Source organism: Rhipicephalus microplus, chromosome 9 (assembly GCF_043290135.1).
Source record: "Rhipicephalus microplus isolate Deutch F79 chromosome 9, USDA_Rmic, whole genome shotgun sequence".
NCBI classification, from domain to species: domain Eukaryota; kingdom Metazoa; phylum Arthropoda; class Arachnida; order Ixodida; family Ixodidae; genus Rhipicephalus; species Rhipicephalus microplus.
Window position 1 is genome coordinate 30,835,036 of NC_134708.1, and position 18,322 is coordinate 30,853,357.

At 45.0% G+C, this 18,322-nt stretch overlaps 2 protein-coding genes across 3 annotated transcripts; both read right to left on the reverse strand.

Moving 5' to 3' along the window:
- Nucleotides 1-2,144: 2,144 nt before the first annotated feature.
- On the reverse strand, nucleotides 2,145-4,095 carry Cypl (peptidyl-prolyl cis-trans isomerase-like 1 Cypl). The gene is made up of 4 exons (XM_037415722.2): nucleotides 3,940-4,095; nucleotides 3,615-3,769; nucleotides 3,028-3,096; nucleotides 2,145-2,787 (listed from the first exon to the last, which is right to left on the reverse strand). Exons 1-4 carry the CDS (start codon nucleotides 3,993-3,995, stop codon nucleotides 2,564-2,566), a joined length of 504 nt encoding a protein of 167 aa, XP_037271619.1. The 5' UTR covers nucleotides 3,996-4,095; the 3' UTR covers nucleotides 2,145-2,563.
- Nucleotides 4,096-8,249: 4,154 nt separating this feature from the next.
- LOC119163668 (transmembrane protein 115) lies at nucleotides 8,250-17,022 on the reverse strand. 2 transcript variants are annotated; one of them, XR_012886049.1, is made up of 4 exons: nucleotides 16,274-17,022; nucleotides 13,707-13,886; nucleotides 10,414-10,775; nucleotides 8,250-8,638 (listed from the first exon to the last, which is right to left on the reverse strand). XR_012886049.1 is itself a non-coding variant. In XM_075873412.1 (4 exons), the coding sequence occupies exons 1-3, from the start codon at nucleotides 16,993-16,995 to the stop codon at nucleotides 10,472-10,474; spliced, it is 1,206 nt and encodes a 401-aa protein (XP_075729527.1). In that variant the 5' UTR covers nucleotides 16,996-17,022; the 3' UTR covers nucleotides 8,371-8,638; nucleotides 10,442-10,471. The 2 variants fall into 2 exon arrangements, 1 of the variants encoding a protein (XP_075729527.1); XM_075873412.1 differs by having other exon boundaries at nucleotides 8,371-8,638; nucleotides 10,442-10,775.
- Between the last annotated feature and the right edge of the window lie 1,300 nt (nucleotides 17,023-18,322).

Here is an 18,322-nt window from a genome sequence, read left to right on the forward strand (position 1 = left end):
TAGAACACCTGTCATCATTGGTTAAATGGCTGCAGATGGCATTCTGAAACGCTGTGCTTTTGCTATCGCAATGGACAGAAGCACTGACAGGGGGTCACAAATGTCTCGGTAATTTTCAATATCTCCCCCCACCCTGTGCGTTCTATCGAATTTTCATGCTGCCAGTTTGGCAGGTACACATTTAGTTACGCATAGGAGTCACCATCCTTGTTTCTTGCCCGACTTTCATCAGCAGCAACAACTGCATTATGCACAAGGCAAGTGATGAGCCTGCTACACGGGCTGTAATGCATGCCTTCGATTGTTAACTTCTTTCTCAAATTACAATGTGCCAACAGGTGAAGGCACATTGGTTTTCTAGCCTGCCATCTAGTCATTGACGTTTTAGTCGTAATACAGTAGTGCAGTGCCAAAAGACAAAACCTGCATCTCTTGAAATTATAGTGCATAAATAACAGGGTTCTTGGCAAATGTCACGCAAGTTATGAAGCATGTCATTACGACAAGTGTAGCAGGTGAATATTTTATGAAAATTGTTCCGCTTTAAGAGGATGCACCATAAAAATAATCAATTAAAACTGGTGATGTATTCTGTGACTGCTTTTCTTAATATTAACCCTTTGTGGTTAATATTAAGACTTGGTCCTTCTTGGTCCTTACTTGGTCCTTCTCCTGTCCGTTCTGGTTCGAACCTTTGGACAAGTAAAGCTCATGTAAACACAGTTTACGTATCGTTTTAGAGAAGGCGTGTAATGTTGTGACAAAACGCGTGCTTGAATCGACCTCAGAAGAGCTTGTCCAGCAGTGGCCATCGGCAAACTGCTGTGGCTGCATTTCGTTTTGAGGGCCCAACAACACTCTGCAAAAAATGAATTCATGTGCCGTGTGATTTTCCGATATCTAAGCATCAAGCAACAGCGAGGAACTTACAAGGCCGAGCTTCAAGAAACGCTTGGTGTCAAGCAGCCAACATCCAGGCAAGAGTGACTTATAGTGCAAGGCTGCCACCAACACTGCGGCTTGCTTGCGTGGCTACTTCGTTGTCACCTTGCCTTTTGTGCACATGTGACACACTAGGGCAATGGCATTGTTGCTGGTGGCATAATCAAGCAAGCAGTTCGTTAGCACAGTGGATAACGAAACAGCAAATGTGCCCAACCACACAACACCCTGCGCTCTCCTCGCAACACAAGCTATGCGTGCTCTGCAAGAGCTTTGTTTGCCGATGCAGCTGAACTAACTGCTTGGGCACATGCTGAGCATTGCCAGAATCCAGTTTCAGGCCACTAAAGGAGTAAGTCATCGCCGCATTTTGAATATACTAGCATGTCGTTTCAAATTGTCTTAAGAGTTCCACGGGTGTTCAATGTACTGAATGTGCACTGTCGTCTTTCATGAAGGGGACACACAAGGCTTGTGCTCAGCGGCAGCTGCCTTAAGCACTATCACCAGACAACTGGCAGACATGTCCTTTTTTGGCATCGTCTGTTTGCAAACAAAATGCCAAGTCATGGCCACTGACAAGCGATGCTAGACTATGCACTTGCTTCGGTCTTAAAGTGGTGATGTTGCCAAAAATTGGTTAGTTCCGCAGGCAGCCACTGCAAAGCGCAGTCCACAAGCTTGCATGTTCCCTTTTGAAAAGACGACAGTGTACATGGAAGTTTACAGTAGATTTTTTGTCTTGTGGTGAACGCTAAAAGCTGCGACTAACTGCTCGTTAACATGCAGCACAAGGTGGTCGTGTGCCAAGTGGGCTGTCGCATCATTTGCATTGATACTAGGACTGTAAGCTTAGTTTGGCAGCTCCAATTCAACCAACAGTTTTTGGAGCATAAGGGAGCCCTCACTCTACAATGTATTTAATATATCCAAGGTCTTCATCTGGGCTTACACGGCTGAACACTGCTAGCATCCTGAAGGTGGATTGGATGCAGTTTCACTGTTAATTTAAATTTGAATCACTAGATAGTGGATAGAAGTCGGAGCTGATAAAAAAGGCTGTGGTTGGTTGAAGTTGAGCACCAGATGAGTTCTGGCAACCTCATGCGATCCGGCATTGCAAGTGCTGTGGCACGTGATCGCTCATCACTCTCAGAAACACGCTCACTTTTGTAACACGTTTTTACAATTAGAAGTATGTGTATTGTCTAAAGGGAAACAGTGTTCTTTATTCATGGTCAGACGGGACGTTCAGAGCACTTGTCACTTTTCCTTCACTTGTTCCTTTGAAATTTACTGACGCAACATAGCCATAGTCGAGTTTGGGTCGTGAAACCTGCTTTTAAGTCGCATGAAATGGTATGAAAGTAAAGCTATCCCTGAAAGTGTTTATCCAAACATTAGACTTGTCTATGCTCGATCTCTATAGCTTATCCAACGAGGAGCAAATGAAGTAGTGCACAAAGCCCTTTAATGAAAGGTGAAAAAAAAAAAAAAAAACTGCCCAAGAACCATTGCTTTCAAATTTCTCGTAGTGCAGCAGCTCATCTTCAAACAAGGCCAGTGGGTGATGAGTAGTCGCAATAACAGTTCTCAGGGAAATACACCTGGGGAGATGAAGTTACTTTGTCCGTACATATGCACGCACAATCTTGACGTCTTCGAGTGGATGGTCATTGTTGTCGGTGGGGACTCGTCCCATGCGATGAACCACAGTCATGCCCGACTGCACTCTACCAAAGACTGCGTGCTTGCCGTCCAGCCACTGCGTCGGGCAGAGCGTAATGAAGAACTGGCTACCATTTGTGTCTGGACCGGAATTGGCCATCGACAGCACTCCAGCTCCTGATGGAAAACAGTGCCAAGAAACCAAGCCATGGTGTTAGTATACCATCTGTGGACCATGAGATTATGGCACAAACATGGTGACAGCACTGAGAGAGAGAGAAGCATGAAAAAGTTAAGGGGAAAACTAGACGATAATAATTACCAATTGATGGGCATATAGTTATTCTTTAGTTTCTATGGTTCAATTCCTCTTATTATCAATGCACACGTCGCCAACAAGCTGCATCTTTTACCCACCTGTGTGCTTCAAGTCGGGGTGTATCTCGTCGTCGAATGTCTTGCCATAGATGGACGCACCGCCTCTGCCTGAAATCAAATTAATGTTTTTTGTTAGTTTCTATTAACGTTGTAGTGACTGCAGAACGAGTTAACACAAATAAAATATCCTACTATAAAAACATGCCGTGAGAAGTTGCAGACAGAGGAAGAAGGGAAGTTAATCAGAATGATTATTTGGTTTGATACCCTACCTTACGAGCAGGAGACAGGGACTAGAAAGACTAGAGAATATTTATGAGCAATGGATGCGCACACAATTGTGTTCACAGCACATGATGAAGTTACAGAGAATCGCTCAAGTAGGACATAAGCACCCGTCGCCTGGCGGCGCAAACATGATCGTCTACGAAAACTCTAGTACATCGCATCGGAGCGAGTTCGGTTGGGGCATTCTGTAATGCAGTCTAGGTAAGGCGAAGCATTTACACACGCGCAGAGAGAATTACACGCGACAACCAGGGCGCTTGGAGGCGTCTCTTCAAACTTTGTTGTTTCGCCTTTTCATTTCGCCGGCAAGTGTCCGCGCGAGCATGCACGGTCACTACCTGTAGCCGTGGGGTCGCCGCCTTGAATCATGAAATCCGGTATGATTCTGTGAAACTTGACGTTGTTGTAGTAGCCGCGGCGGGCAAGTTCGGCGAAGTTTCGGCACGTGTTAGGGGCGTGCTTCCAGTACAGCTCTATGGTTATGTCGCCCATGCTGCAAGTAAACAAGAGAACAGCGCAACCGGCATCACCGTCATGCATTCCAAACATGGTAAGTAGCCCTTCAAGCATTCTGAAAACACTAACAACGTGCCGAAATGAGCATCATGTTTTCATTTGCATCGAAATCAGTTCTACAGTTTCAGCTATAGACAGAAAACTTACGTTGTTTCTAGAGTAACGTACGGAGGCTGCCATGATCTATCTGGAATGCCCGTCATTTTTGCGCTTTTTGATCGGATGCGGCTGTGGATTGTCTTGAACTCGGAGAGTCGTGTTGGCGTTCTAGCGCAAATTTTGAAAACCTTAATTTCACCCAAGCAGGCAGTCCGTTCGGAGTGTGTGGCTGTAATTGGGGACTGCGGTTGTATAATTTATCAACGTCTACCGTTGACAGTGTACGTGCTTGCCTGATAAATACCACGCAATTTTTGTGGTGATAGTGCAGGTTTTTTTTTTTCTTTCTCGTTGCCACTTTCTTGTACACTTTTTCTTTCTGCGCATTACGTTTCACTTCCACGAAGACTATCTACTTGATGATGGCCTGTTGCTGTGCATTCGCAGATTGGAATGATGACACACGGTTATAACAATAAAGTTATTGTATTTACCCACAATACAAGATAACACAATCCCTCATAGCGCCGCGAATAGCCGACGGCATGCAGCCACTTCAAGAGCCAAACAGCTGGGGTGTGATGAGGAAACAGCTGGTTACACATCCTCGAATCACGGATGATCTGCCCCTCTCTTGGTGCCTTTGCCTGCTGCCATTTCGTCCAGGATTCGGCCGAACGAGAACGTCCCGTTGTTAGACGCCTCGCCGGCATAGACCCCTCGATCCTGCGAGGTCGGTGGCGCTTTGACGTCTTCTGAAGCGGATGGTGGCGTTTGCGACGGCGTTTGCTCTTCGGGTCCGGCCAGAGACGACGGCAGCGACTCCGGCGGCTGCTCGGAGCCCTGCAGTAGCGTTTCGTTCGGCGCGAACTGTATGTACTCCACGCAGGGAGACGAATGGTTGTGGTTCCTGGCGTCTTTCGCCTGTGTCTCGACGAATGTCACGGCCGCGCCGACGACGCTGACCACCAGGAAAACGCCCAGGACCACGAAGACGCTGATGATGGTCTTCGCCGAAACGTCACCTGATCCGGTCGACGATCTGTTGGCGGCCGCTGCGGCGGCTGCGGATCGCGCCGTCGCGGCCGCCTTGAACACGGCCGCCGCTTTGCGGGAGGCCCAGGAACTAGACGCAGTGGCGGCCGAGGAAGGGTTTGTGCTGGGCAGGGCGTCCAGAGAGGCCATCTCGATGACTCCCAGGTGCATGTTGAGCGAGCACGTACGCCGGGCTCGGGTGCAATTTTACGCTCGACTACGATCGGATGATGGGATGTGCGCTCAGTGGATATCTTTTGAGGAGGACGTACACCGCTGAGGAATGTGGCAGAGCGCGCCCGCCGGCCACGACACGGACCGTGGCTCGCACCTGGGACGCTGTACTCAGCGCGCGCACGGTTTCGATTTCTTCTTCGCCTTCAGGTCAATTCTAGCATGGCCGAATCTTTATAAATGGTGCGGTTCATGGCCATCTGTGTGCCAGGACTAACCAACCTCCATGCAAAATGCCAGTCAGTGTAAATTTGAGGTAGAATGCATACGGTACGCATTAGTTACTTTAGCGGAGGTGCACGTAAAGAATGCCGCCCGAATCTTCCCACGGGGGGAACTCGAGTAAATGCTTCGCAGAGTGGTGGGGGTATCGCATGAATGTTGCTATGCGTAATTGGGTATGGTTTCGGAATGCTTAATTGTCATTTCGTCTTTATTACCTTATTTATTGAATGATAAAGAAGCGTTGCCTTCAACGTCAAGCGAAAGCCAGTAAAGACGCCCTTGGCTGAATTCCGGAAGCGCGATCCAATGCCTACATATACGGGGTGGCCCGTCCATTCACGTCACGTGACATTTTTGTCATACTTTCGAAATGCCACGAAATGTGATGGTCCTTGTTGATGTCCCTTTTTCTTTCCCTGTATGCATGTTATTTCCCCCCTATTACGCCTGAGCATTAGATATGCATCCAAGTGCATTATACACCGAACATTGCAGACGATGGGCAAAAGATTGAGGCCTATGAATGCCGGCAGTGTCTTTAATTACTACATGATCAATTCACAGATTGTAGCAACATGGCAGGTAACTTGCCGAGTTCCATAGAACATGCTTTCATGAACATCCGCGTCAAACATTATTCAACCATTCTGCTTAATTGAATGAGGCATGTCTAGTTCAACGTACTCTAATGGGGCTATTCTGTAAGTGTTCTCCTTAGAACGGGGACAAGATGGAACGGAAGAACGAGAGGCGAACTGAGAGAATTCAAAAATGCTTTCATCGCATGATTATATAATTAATACAGCCTTACATAACTATTGACAGGCATTGTTTCTCGAACCTTTAGATTGCAGAGCGGGATTAACAATTTATTTGTGTTAATGTCCTGAGTAGATGCGAGGTGATGTAATTTAATCAATCGTTTGGTGGTGATTTTGAAAGCAAATTGGAGTAAGCCAAGCGCAAAACAGGCTAAGTCGATTCTCTGGGCTCAAGAGCTTACGTTTCAATCCAATCCACGTAGTTCGGAGACCGCTCTGTATTCATTCTATCGCGAATCGGGCCTCCGCCTGTTCACATTTCGTGGCCCCTATTCTCACGCTTTGACTCTCAGATTAGCCTTGAGCAATCCCGTGTAGCTCTCTCTCTCTCATTATTTAGTTCGATCCCTCCCCTGTTCTAGAAAGAACGCTTACAAAATAGCCCCGCAAGGTTCTGTTGGGTGCTCACGGATGCCTTGTGATGAGTGTAGACCAGAGGGTACTACAGTAGCGCGTCAGCCATTTCTTTGGGGTTACAGACCTGTTACAGGCATAAATTTTTCTAAAAATAACTAAAGGGGACCTTGACATTGCGATCGTTCAGCCACCATGGGAATGATTAGTAGCAGTGGCATGACCAGTTTTTTTCGCTATGGCATACAGGGCGAAAAACGCCCATCAATCTAGGGAGGCGCCCCCCCCCCCCCCCAAAAATATTTCTGTGTACGCACGATGCACTCACACCTCAATATAACGAACCCGGTTATAACGAAGTGAATGAAGAAGTCTCGCAATAGATATGTTGTTACAAATGAACCTTCATAACAAATTTTCGAATATAACAAACTTATTTTCATGTAAGGTGCAACTTGGTTTTAATAAGGTTTGAGTGTACACAAATTTGCCTGGTCTTCGTGCTTGTGGCTTTGAACACACTTGTATATTTGTGTATTGTTGTCTTTTAGTTTGGTTTCAAATAAATTAATGAACTGTTGTAAACTTCATGAGCCTATCAGAATTGGTGAGCCCAAAAAGGCCAAGGTGGTGAAGTGTAACTGCTGAGCTTTGTCTCGCGGCAAAGCGAATTCAGGACCCAAGAGCCAAACGGAGCGAGAAGAACAAAGACCAGGCAAATTTGTGTACTACCCGTCATTTCCATGCGGGCTGAAGTGCCGTGCGTTCTAGCTCCCATAGAATCTAAGCGCCTGAGTTTTCTCTAGTAAGTGTAGTAGGAAACTCTACGGTGACAAATAGGAAGCTGACTAAGAGTGTTTTGCATGGCTATTAGACTCCCATGCAGTCCCACACATAGACTATGTACCGTGCTTGCATAGGAGTCTACGTAGACTACCCTGACTTCCATACAGGGAGCTGGCATGGGCAAGGTCCCTCAAACTCGCTGTAGTGAGAGCTCACTCAAAAGATTCTGTGCAAGCTTCTTTTGTCTCTTTGAAAACTTCTCACGTGTCCACTGGCTGGATTTATTCCAGCCTCACAAACCAGCATTGCTTCTAGACAAAACCACAAGAAACTTAGTAATAAAAAACTGACCGGCTCTTTAGCGTCTTTTGCAAAGAAAAGTCAGTTTCAGTGCAAGAGCGAAACGATGAACGCAGTAGCGACAAATCTGAATACTATGCAAAATAAGGCTGGCAGTACGCTCTTTTAGCATCCTATTTGGCGTAACTCGACGTAACACTGGCGTCAAGAACGAGGCAGCTATAGTGGGCAAAGTGTTAAAAAAGCAAGCAGCTGTGGGAAGGCGACATATAAGCAGGCAGGAGCTGTCTGCGCTTTCCCAGCGAAGATGGAATGCCCACGCTCAAAGTACGCAGTTCCTCAGGAAAGAAAAGGAGGGCAAGCTAGACCACCATCTGCTCTCTTCCAGTAACTTCATGTTATGTCTGTAGTTTTTATTTTTTTTGTTCCCTCACACATTGCATGTTTCTCAACCACTCGAGTTTCTTTGTTTTACATACATTACACTGCTGCAGCAAACAAAAAAAAGAGAGGGGAGTTCCTTGCCTTAAAGAGAGAGCAAATGCAGGAACACTTTCTTTTACATCACTAAACAATGCCTGTTTTATTTCACTAAAAAAACACTTTGTCTTAATATTTTTTTATTAAATACACATCTCTGTACACAATGGGGGATTCCAAAGCACCTGTGAAGGCAGTCTGTGCAGCATTAACATGTGCGCTCCCTCGTGCGCAACCTAGGAGATAAACGGGAACAAACACTTGTTTATTTCATGCACACGCACGCATACACACACACATCAAAGCCATTTTTCATTAATTACAGAGTCATCTTTTCTGTACAATATTGAGTGAAAGGTAAAAGGAAACTAGGTGCAACCCTTGCCTTATATGTACCAACATTTTTTTTTCTGCACCATGTCTCCTTTTTTTTTTCCACATCGACAGTTTATGTACAAATGTGTGACTATGGAGTGCCACCTTGCTCGTCCGCCTCCAGTCTTTGGGATGGGCTGAAAAGAAAAGAGAAGGATTTAAAAAAAAACAGGAGGGGCATGGTGAATATTCCCTTCACCAGCAGCATGTACAATTGCGCACATCAAACTTAGAGGCACGTCACGCGCCGTGTGTCTATCGAAATGGCTTGAAACGTGATGTGCACATTCATGCAGGCTTTCTGAGTGGACAAATACCAGTCATTTAGCTTCCTTATGCTGTGTAATGCTGCAGAGGATAACTTTGCTGGTGCCACTGCCATGTTGGATGATCGGTTGACGTGCCATGTTCTAGAACACACATCGACAATTTTTTTGTGTGCTTGAAATGAATGCAACTAGAAAGTAAACCGTGCTTGCACTGGCCTAATATTTCATTCTATTTATGCAAAGATTGATGCTGTCTGAGTAATTGTTAATGAGATACTTAATTACACGCTAATTAACATTAATTACTGTAACTCGTGTAAAAACGAAACATTCTTTAAGTTTCTTTTTTGGAATGCCAATACTAAGTGCCTTGGAATCGTGCCATGCAAATTTGACACATTAGTGGATCATAATTCGTGCACGAAGGGGATATTCTAAAATTTCTGAATGTTGATTCAAAAAGTGTCCCATTCGATGCAGTCATCTCAACATCCCTAAAGAAAAGTGCAGTTGTGTGTAGTTCACGGAGTCACATGCTTATTAATTTCTAGTTAGCAGCAACAAATTAACGAAAACAACCAATTTTTACAATACCTGTTTCTTTAGCGCAAATAGTAAGCTCACCAGGCAATGTCTAATATCAGAATGGTATTGTGGAAGACGCCACAAAACTTTCATAACCTGAATCTTTCTATCTGTGGTGACTGTGAAGTCAGCCAGAATGTGCCACAAACACTGGGACGGGAGTGTGGCATTAGTTGCTCTAACTAGTAAATGTCACAAAATAGAGCAAGGACAGACAACAATATACCCACTCTAACTTGAGTACTAATTATGGTGCGTATAAATGCACCAGTCTACATGCAACACACGGAATCACTCTATAGTGCAGCATCAAGGCTCTCCCACCAGGCTGTGTGACACACAGCTATTTTGAGAGTCATAAACACAATTAAAAATACAAGCCTGCTCAAATCGTGAAAAGTATGCATGAAATTATTTTGCTAATTCACAGTCTCTTCATTTTCCACCAGGATCTAATCACATGTTCCGAATAGTTGGCGGTCCCCCTTTAACCCTTTAAGGCTTCAATTATGAAACTGCTAAACTAAATGGATATTGTTTTCATTTTCCCACTTTAAATAGCACCCTGTAAATGATTCTGCATTTAAATTATCTACAATACAACTTTGTTGTATACTTATATGTATACTGTATTACGAATTCTCCATATGCAATAGAAGTGTAGACCTTGCAACAAAAAACGTACTTCGGAACTACATAACATGTCGTGTGCCACCTATTGGGTGCGTACACACCGAATAAACAAAATATTGTAGATAGAACTTAAGTCACCCTGGCAAGAAAAGACAAAGAAGTGAGAACTGCTGCATGCACTTTGCGCTCTCTGCCATCAGCCATAGAACAATCGGTTCTGGCATAGAATACCTTAGACAAGACTGCGCTAGCAGATTTCTTATCTTGAAAGCTACGTTCACCGTGAGTGATTGACATCCAACATTGAAAGCGAGACGCATTTAGTGACTTGCTTGCATGAAGTTTTTCGTTATGTAAAGAATTCACGACACTCTGTAAGGAATGGTTAATAATAAAAAAATAACAGCAAAGATTCAGATGCTCACAGATGCATAATTTCACTCGATCACCCACACGCAACGCCGCCGCTCAATTTGTCGGAGGTCACGCATCCAATGAAGACTGCCCCTTGGTGGAGCTGTCGTGTGGCAACTCGCGACTGGCGGGTATCTCTCGTGCCAATGATGGCGTTGGTGGCAGCGGTAAGCTAGGGATGGTGATGGCCACCTGGGACGATGCGGGGCCTTCGCCTGAAGGTCCCGGCTTCGGGTGGTGCTGCGGGGTGCCTAGAGAGGGCGCTGCCGTTGTGCTGCTACTGGCCGTGGAGGACTGGTCCTCGTCGGAGAGAAGCGGCCACTGCTGCTCCACTTTCGTGAGTCTCTCACTCAGGGCGCGCAGCGCTATTTGCCTGCACGCCAAGGAACAGTTTATTGAGCATTTAAAAGCATTTTTTCGAGACGGGACAACGAAGCATACATACACAGAGCTGTCAATGAACAAGAGAATCATCGCTTGGCATCGGAGAATTATCGCATGAATGGCAGTGACACTCCTCCACTAAAGGTTCTGTCACTAGCACACTGGTACTCAGCACGTGAGGATACTTAAATTTATTTCTTTCTGTGAAAGGACAACAGAGCAAGAACTGATGCGTTCTCGGTCTCTTTTGGGAATTTCTAAGGCTTCCCGAAGTCTCATCCTGCTCGCATGCTGGCCTATAACTTTGCACTGCTTGAATGAAGGATGGCATGCACAATCTGCAACGCGAGCAGCGAGACCGCTCCCGGGATAATATCAGATGTTGCATGTGAGCTTACGCAGGCGATCACTGAGGCATCACCAGTCTGCCCGGCGACTGTTGTCCGTGATACAACGGGATCTTATAAACATCCACACAGAAGAAACGACTTTGTGTGCCTCTTGGTGGACGTTTTTTTATGCAAGGTCACTACCATTTGGTTGTCAAAACAGGCTACTTAATTTGTTGGGGGTTGAAAAAACTAGATTTGTGCCCAATCGTCCTACCTTTATTTATTTTTTTTAGCCTGTGGCTTACGTCAAACCAACTGACCCACAAAAAATCAGTGTAATAGTTTGGCGATTTGTTGCTTTAAATGCATAAGCATTTTTATGCCAACCTAATGAGAAAGCTTTCTGTCCGCCGACTTGTCTGTCATAAAAGAAAATATGTTTTCGCTCTGGTGCTTGATTCTAAAGTTATGACATTACACCTAGAAGATGAGTGTCTTAACCACTATGCTACGAACCCATCCTAGCAAACTATGAACATATGCGACCCACATAGATGCACTGTGACATACAACAATCACGAAGCGACGCAAGAAGCTGAAGTAGTCAAGAACCTGACTACAAATTACAGGCACAGGGATGACTGACAAGAATGTATATCCAGCGAACATTGACACTGTTTCCAGCAGTGATCATTTTGAAATACATCCTCACGTAAGGCAGACTCGCACTGCTTTGAGAAGGTGCTTCATGTTGGTGAGGCTAATATGATCTGGGTTTTCATTACAGATTATTGTAATGTTCTGATTTGTTCTGTAACTATTGCAGTTCAGATGTTTCTCCAACCAACACACATGAAATGTTTGATCACTAAAAAACCGAATAATGTGCTGGAAAAATGATGCATATCTTAAATTGGGACACAGATAAGTATAGCCAAATAATGTTTAAAAATCCTCTAAAAATACAGCAATAAGTTTCAAACCTGGTTACAAATCCTTGCAATCGATGTGATTAGTGAGCTACAGCACATTGTAGAGTAACAATGGGTAGGTCATTAGCTGCTCGATATTGCAAGCTTGTCTGTACAGCAATATTGCTAGTCTTCATGACAGATAACTGAACTGACATCATCCTGACCCTTGCGAATATTGTATACTGCAATGACAAGACTGAATTAATTACTATGTGTTCCAGAACAGAGGCAGCTCTGCCTCTTCAAGCATAGAAACAGCTGCTTCATTCAAATTGATGAGAGAAGCCACACATGAAAAAAAAAAAAAAGGAATGCCCATCCTGTCTTAATAGTTCCCAGCTAGTGGCGACGCAGATGTAACAATGATATCGCAGCAGCTGCTGTGCTACTGCTAAGTAATTGCATTCACCAATCTTGGTGCTATGAATGAGGGCAGTGCTACGTAATGATTTAATTAGCACACTGCCAGCATCACTGCATGCAATAACGATGTAGCTGTGTCAAGCATCCCAGTGTTGTGTACTCGAACAGTTTTCTACCAGTAGCCAGCACTTGTATGTAAGCTTCAGCACTAACACTTTACAGGCTTAGGAAGAGTTCTTCGCTTTGGCTACACCCTTCTGAACGTCCTTCCGTTGCACAACAATGATCCGCCACCTGACTTGCTCGCACAGTATTGTGCCTCTGCTTCAGACCATAAAATGGGTCCTATTATCTATGTACTCCCTTTTGATGTGTATTAAAACAGAGGGAGCCTCGCAGTGATTGGTTAAAGTAGTACTGAGTCTGACACACAAAATTTTTCATAATTTTCTCTGTTGCAATGAGTAGCTGATGATTGACACATCATGGCTGGAAAGCTCATTTGCTCGAGTCCGCTTTTAAAGTTCCCAGTCACACTTTCAGGCCCAGACACTGTCAAAACGGGCAGGGCCAGGATGCTAAGATATGTTCTACGCTATAACGATTGTTGACAATTCGCAGACGATGTGTGTGCGTGTCTAAAAGATATATACCGCAACTTATCTTGCCTTCAAAATTTTAGGTCAGCACTACTTCGAATGGGCAGTTACTCTAAAATTATTTACAGCCAATCTTTTAGTGCGTTCCACTGCCATTGTGTACATTTCAAGTTGATCATCTTATAAACTTCAGTCACACAGGTTGGTTCTAGCACACTATTTCAGGCCTGTTCAACTCGCCTGCACAACCTGAACCAGTTCACTATGTGCTCCATTTGGTAATTCATTTCGGCACTCTAATAATTTCGTACTCAGAACTGCACCATTCATTTTCAAAAGGTGTGGGAATGACACAGGGTAGGTTCATGATATTCTTGCACCTTGCTTGATCATGGCGCTGCTGTGTGCAAATGTACGAGTATGAAGCGGCAGCACAAGAGAGCATGCAACGTGCAAACTTGGGCCTTACTTGAAACTTGCTTATATGCATTTGCCGTGTTTTAGCACCGTAGTGTCTTCAGTAGTTTCACATCGTGCTCAAACTATAGAACTCAAGCTGCACAATTTCTGGACTTCTAGCACTTCGCCACGAATCATTTTGGAGTGAGCGAGGGCACATCAAATGCACCTCGAGGCTTCAGAGACTAGTTACCTTCTCCGCTCAGCGTCCTGAGGGTCGGTTCCCGGAAGGTTGATGGTGACGGTGGACGCAGATCCGCTAGACAGGTTGTACTTCCGCGGCGGCTTCCTGCACAGCTTGATCTTCACAAAGAAGTTGAAGATGAGGTTGCTCACCAGGGCGATGGGTGGCTGGAGCACGTTCGGGAAGAAACTGTTGGACAGAAGAAAGAGAAGGGATGGAGGGAATAAACTTTTGGTAGGACAACTATCCATTAGAAAAAGCACGAACCTGGGGATGTTGGTTTTGAGACGCTTTATACACAATTTTTGTATGCTACTTGCATTTGCTAGCTGTGTCAACCAGTGGCAAAGGAATATCAAAACACATGAAGGTTTCGATGAGTTGAAGTGTTTGCCTAGTAAATGTACATTTAGCTTCGTTTAGCAGTCTACTGTTACAATTTATTACTTTGCTGAAGGCACTGCCACGTTCGTTGGGCCACTTTATGGGCGTCATGCCAAAAATACATTTTTTCTATGCTTAAAATGAACATAACTGGAAATGAACTTATATTACATTTCTACCCAGAGACTTGATTCTATTTAGGTATGCAATACCAGGACATGAGATGCTTCAAAAACAAATAAATATTTGATTACAATTAAAGCAGGATTAATTAATATAAACCACACAAATCAACATGCCTTGAAATATTGTTGCATAAGTTTGATGCATTCGCATACAATTTCTCATAAGTTGCACCGGAAAGGTTAATTTTACTTTGGTGATGTCAGTTATCTCCAAGCCACCCTTCTGTCTTATTCCTCTAGTGCGCTATAAAATTAACTATTCATTATTAGGCAGCAGCAAGAGTGACAATGGCACTAGTGACAACCAGTGACAGCAACAGCAACGACAATGATACGTGGACTAGAGTCTCAATCATTTTCCTTTTGTCAGAGCCACTCTGCATGCTGCCAAATAATTTTTTTTTTCACAGCTTTCTTACTCAAAACTAGGTGTACTAAATATTTTCTGGGACGTTTATATTTAGCTTGTGCGTTGAAGAATGGATCCCAGATCGTCCGTTGCTACAAATATTGTTTAATACAGTATAACAATTTAAATGCTTGGTTGCATTCTTTTTATCAGTCACGTACTAACCAAATTAACTGATTCTTGACATGATATTAATGAAGACATGCAGGCTAGCAACGAAGTGTGAAAAGGGTAAAGAAATAGCGTGGAATCATTGCATTACATGAATATTACATTTCTGAGTGACTTTAATGTGTGTGAGCGGCCAACAGGAACATACTGCATCACTGGTAGCAATGGAAACATGCCCAAATTTGAACATGCAGAAACATGCATGCTAATCATGCAGCCTTAAATAGCATTATCTTTCTTTTTATCGTAGGAAAATAATCTACTAATATGGCCTGAAGCATATTTCTGCTTTGAAGTAATTATAAGCATTTACGTATAACTCAATATTCTAAGCGTGAGCTTAATCACCCACTTCTTGTGAAAAAAGAAGACATCACGAGAACGCGCCAAAACTACAGCCAACCGAAAGCCGTGCCATGAAACTAAAGCTAAACCATTCATTCTGCGAATGAAGGAACAAAATGTTAAAGAATAAAATGCCTGCAAATTCACGTCCAATGGCCGTCTCAAAAACAGAGATGCAGAAACATATTATTTTCTCTACGCCTCTCATGTGCGAGTGTCAACATTAAGCACAGCACCGCGAGATGAGGAAAATCCCATGTGCATTCAGAATTTAGTCAGTCTTTACATATCTGTTGCTGGCATTTATTTTAAGATATGGTTAATGCAAATACACCAAAGGTAAGCACTGCTAATCAGGTCTCTGTTTGACTACGTACAGCCGTGATATAGATATGAGAAGACAGTGGGGCAAGAAGGAATAGCGTAATCAGTCCATAGACACAAATGGTTAATGGCATCACTAAAGACTGCATAAAGTGTGTTTTTCTTCACGCTATCCGACTCGTTCACTCAGTGAAGCTGAGCAAACTGTGTGGGAGCCTTAATCAATCGTGCCTGCTATCTATAAGCGTAGTTTAACGATAATAAACTAGCTGTGAATGTAGCATCTGTCTTTGTGATGTCACAAGCGAGACAATAATAGACACTAAGTATTGCGAACACGGTGAAACCTCCTTTCAATCGTTTCCTATGTTGAAGCAGAGGAAACAACCTCCTGATAACCTCCTTTGAAAGACGACCAGATAATCGTGCGTTACAGCGGTCGCCACAGAGCTTCCTGTGCTACAGAGGCACGTGCGAAACTGAAACAGATGCTACGTTCAGTCGAGCGAACAGTCTAGTGACAGCGCTTTTTTCATAAACACGTTCGCCAAGCCCCGGCTAGACAGAAGACATCGGCTTGACAAGATGACAAACAACACGTCTGCGATAGCAGTGCCCGATCAAGAAGCAGTTAAGACGCGCGCGAGCGAGCCCACCACACCCCCGCGTAGTTGTGTCATCACAGTCACATGTCACCGGCACACGTAACTTCGTTTACCCCAAGGTTAACAGCTCGCGTAGAGGGATTAAACACGCACCTAGCAAACGTGAAGTGGTCCGCCATGTCACCCTTGCTTCCGTTGCTGTGGTGTTGGTAGAAGCGTAGGTACACCCACGAAGACATCATCCCCGAGACAAACATCACGGGGTAGGTGCCCCTGAGCACCTGGCAAGCCCACAGTATGATCGAGGCGAGAAGTACGGTTAGGGGGACGTTGCGGTTTCGGATCTTGCCGAACGGCAGAGGCACCAGTACGTGGTCGGGCATAATCTGCTTGACGGCTACCATGACGGCGGCGCAGTAGCCCGCGAGGCCGTGTATTCGCACGGCAAACAGGTAGTCCGGGTTCCAGGTGACCGAATACAGCACTATGTAATAGGCGACGGAGAGGAAGGCGACGCTCGTGTTGACTATGGCGAAGAAAGTGAGCATTTCGATGGCGCCCCACAGGGGCTCGATCAACTTGCCGCACAGCCCCACGGTGACGATATCGGCAATCACCATCCAGACGCTGTTCTCGAAAAAGGCGTGAGTGAACGCAGTCCATATCCAAAAGCTGGGCGGTATGATGTAGCCCGGCGTGACGCTGACGGCCCGCGAAGCGACCTGGCTGTATGAGAGGAAGTAGCAAAGAAACACGGCCAGGCTAAGCACTTTGACGACCGCGCTGCACGTCTGCAACGCGGCCAGGAACTGCTGTCGCAGGTACGGCAGGTTTCGCTGCACCACCGTGGAAGCGGCCATCTTCTTGGCTGCCATGTCTGTTTTCCCCCCTCTCTCTACGAAAAAGCGACCGGTAGTCGCGTCAAAAGAAGCAGCGAGGTCCGGATGTGACGCCTAATAAGTTGACATCATAGAGGGATAATAGGGTATCGCAAAGAGTTCCGTCAACCTTGGTTCCATTCTGCAATAAATAAAGTTTCATACAATAATACATTATTGTATAAAACTCTATGCTGTAGTATCACATTACTCCACTGCAACTTAGAAGTGTGGCAGCTTGGGCCAGTTGGTATGGCATGACGATAGTTATAGCGCGAAAACAAAACGACGACACAGAGACAAGAAGGACACGAAGGGCGTGAGCCCTTCTTGTCTCTGTGTCGTCGTTTTGTTTTCGCGCTAAAACTATCGTCCACTGCAACCTTACGACAAGTTCGAAGAACTGAGAGCCCTTCACGATATTCCTGCCATTACGCAGACGACTGTAGTTAAGTGACTCCATCCTCCTTCGACGGAAGAACGGGGCCACATGTATCGGGCCTGTTCACTTAATGATGGCAGGACATCGTTAGGGATTTTTCTAATAGGGGCCCCAAACAAATAGGCAGCGTCTTCTGCGCCGCGAGGTGAAGCAGCCAGTCCCACACAGAAGTGTGACTGGCTATTCGAGCGTCTAGGCCACTGCGCATGCGCAAAACCGGAACCGCGTTTGGGGACGCTATTTCTCTAATTTAGAGGGAGCCTCAAAGCCTATCCCAAGAGCTTGGCGTCAGACAAACGTGATGGCACCCACTGAAGTGACATAACCAGGAATGGGGAGTGTCCAAAGCGCCGCAGATGCTATCTGAAAACGCTTCGCTCCTGCTTGACCCAAAGCGTGCATGCGCAAAGTCCCTATTAAGTTAATTACTGCTTCCAAAACAGTTTCTCACTAACACAACATGCGACAGGGCCTGAATATGTCTAAAAATTCTGAAGCGTGTAATGCAGCGCTTCACTACTTCATGAATGATTTGTCATGCCAACAAGCCCAACCTTATAACTGTTAAAAATTTGGTGTTCCTTCTTAGGGGTCCTGCATCGTCTGCGGGAAAAGATGTGTGTTACGATGCATTAGTTTTACGTCAAGTTTGTTCATTTGCTTCAGGTACCGAGACATTTTTGCACATGACCAATTTTTCGGCAGCTCTTGGTGAAGAGTCTAAATTATTGCAAATGTCTGTCATGTGATACTCGTCTTTTCAGACCTGCACCATGAAGAAGCGGTTGTCTGCATGGAGCATTTATTTCAAAACAGCTCAGGCTACTACTGGCATGCACATTAATCAGTCATATACACTTAAAATTGCAGCCATTGCGAACT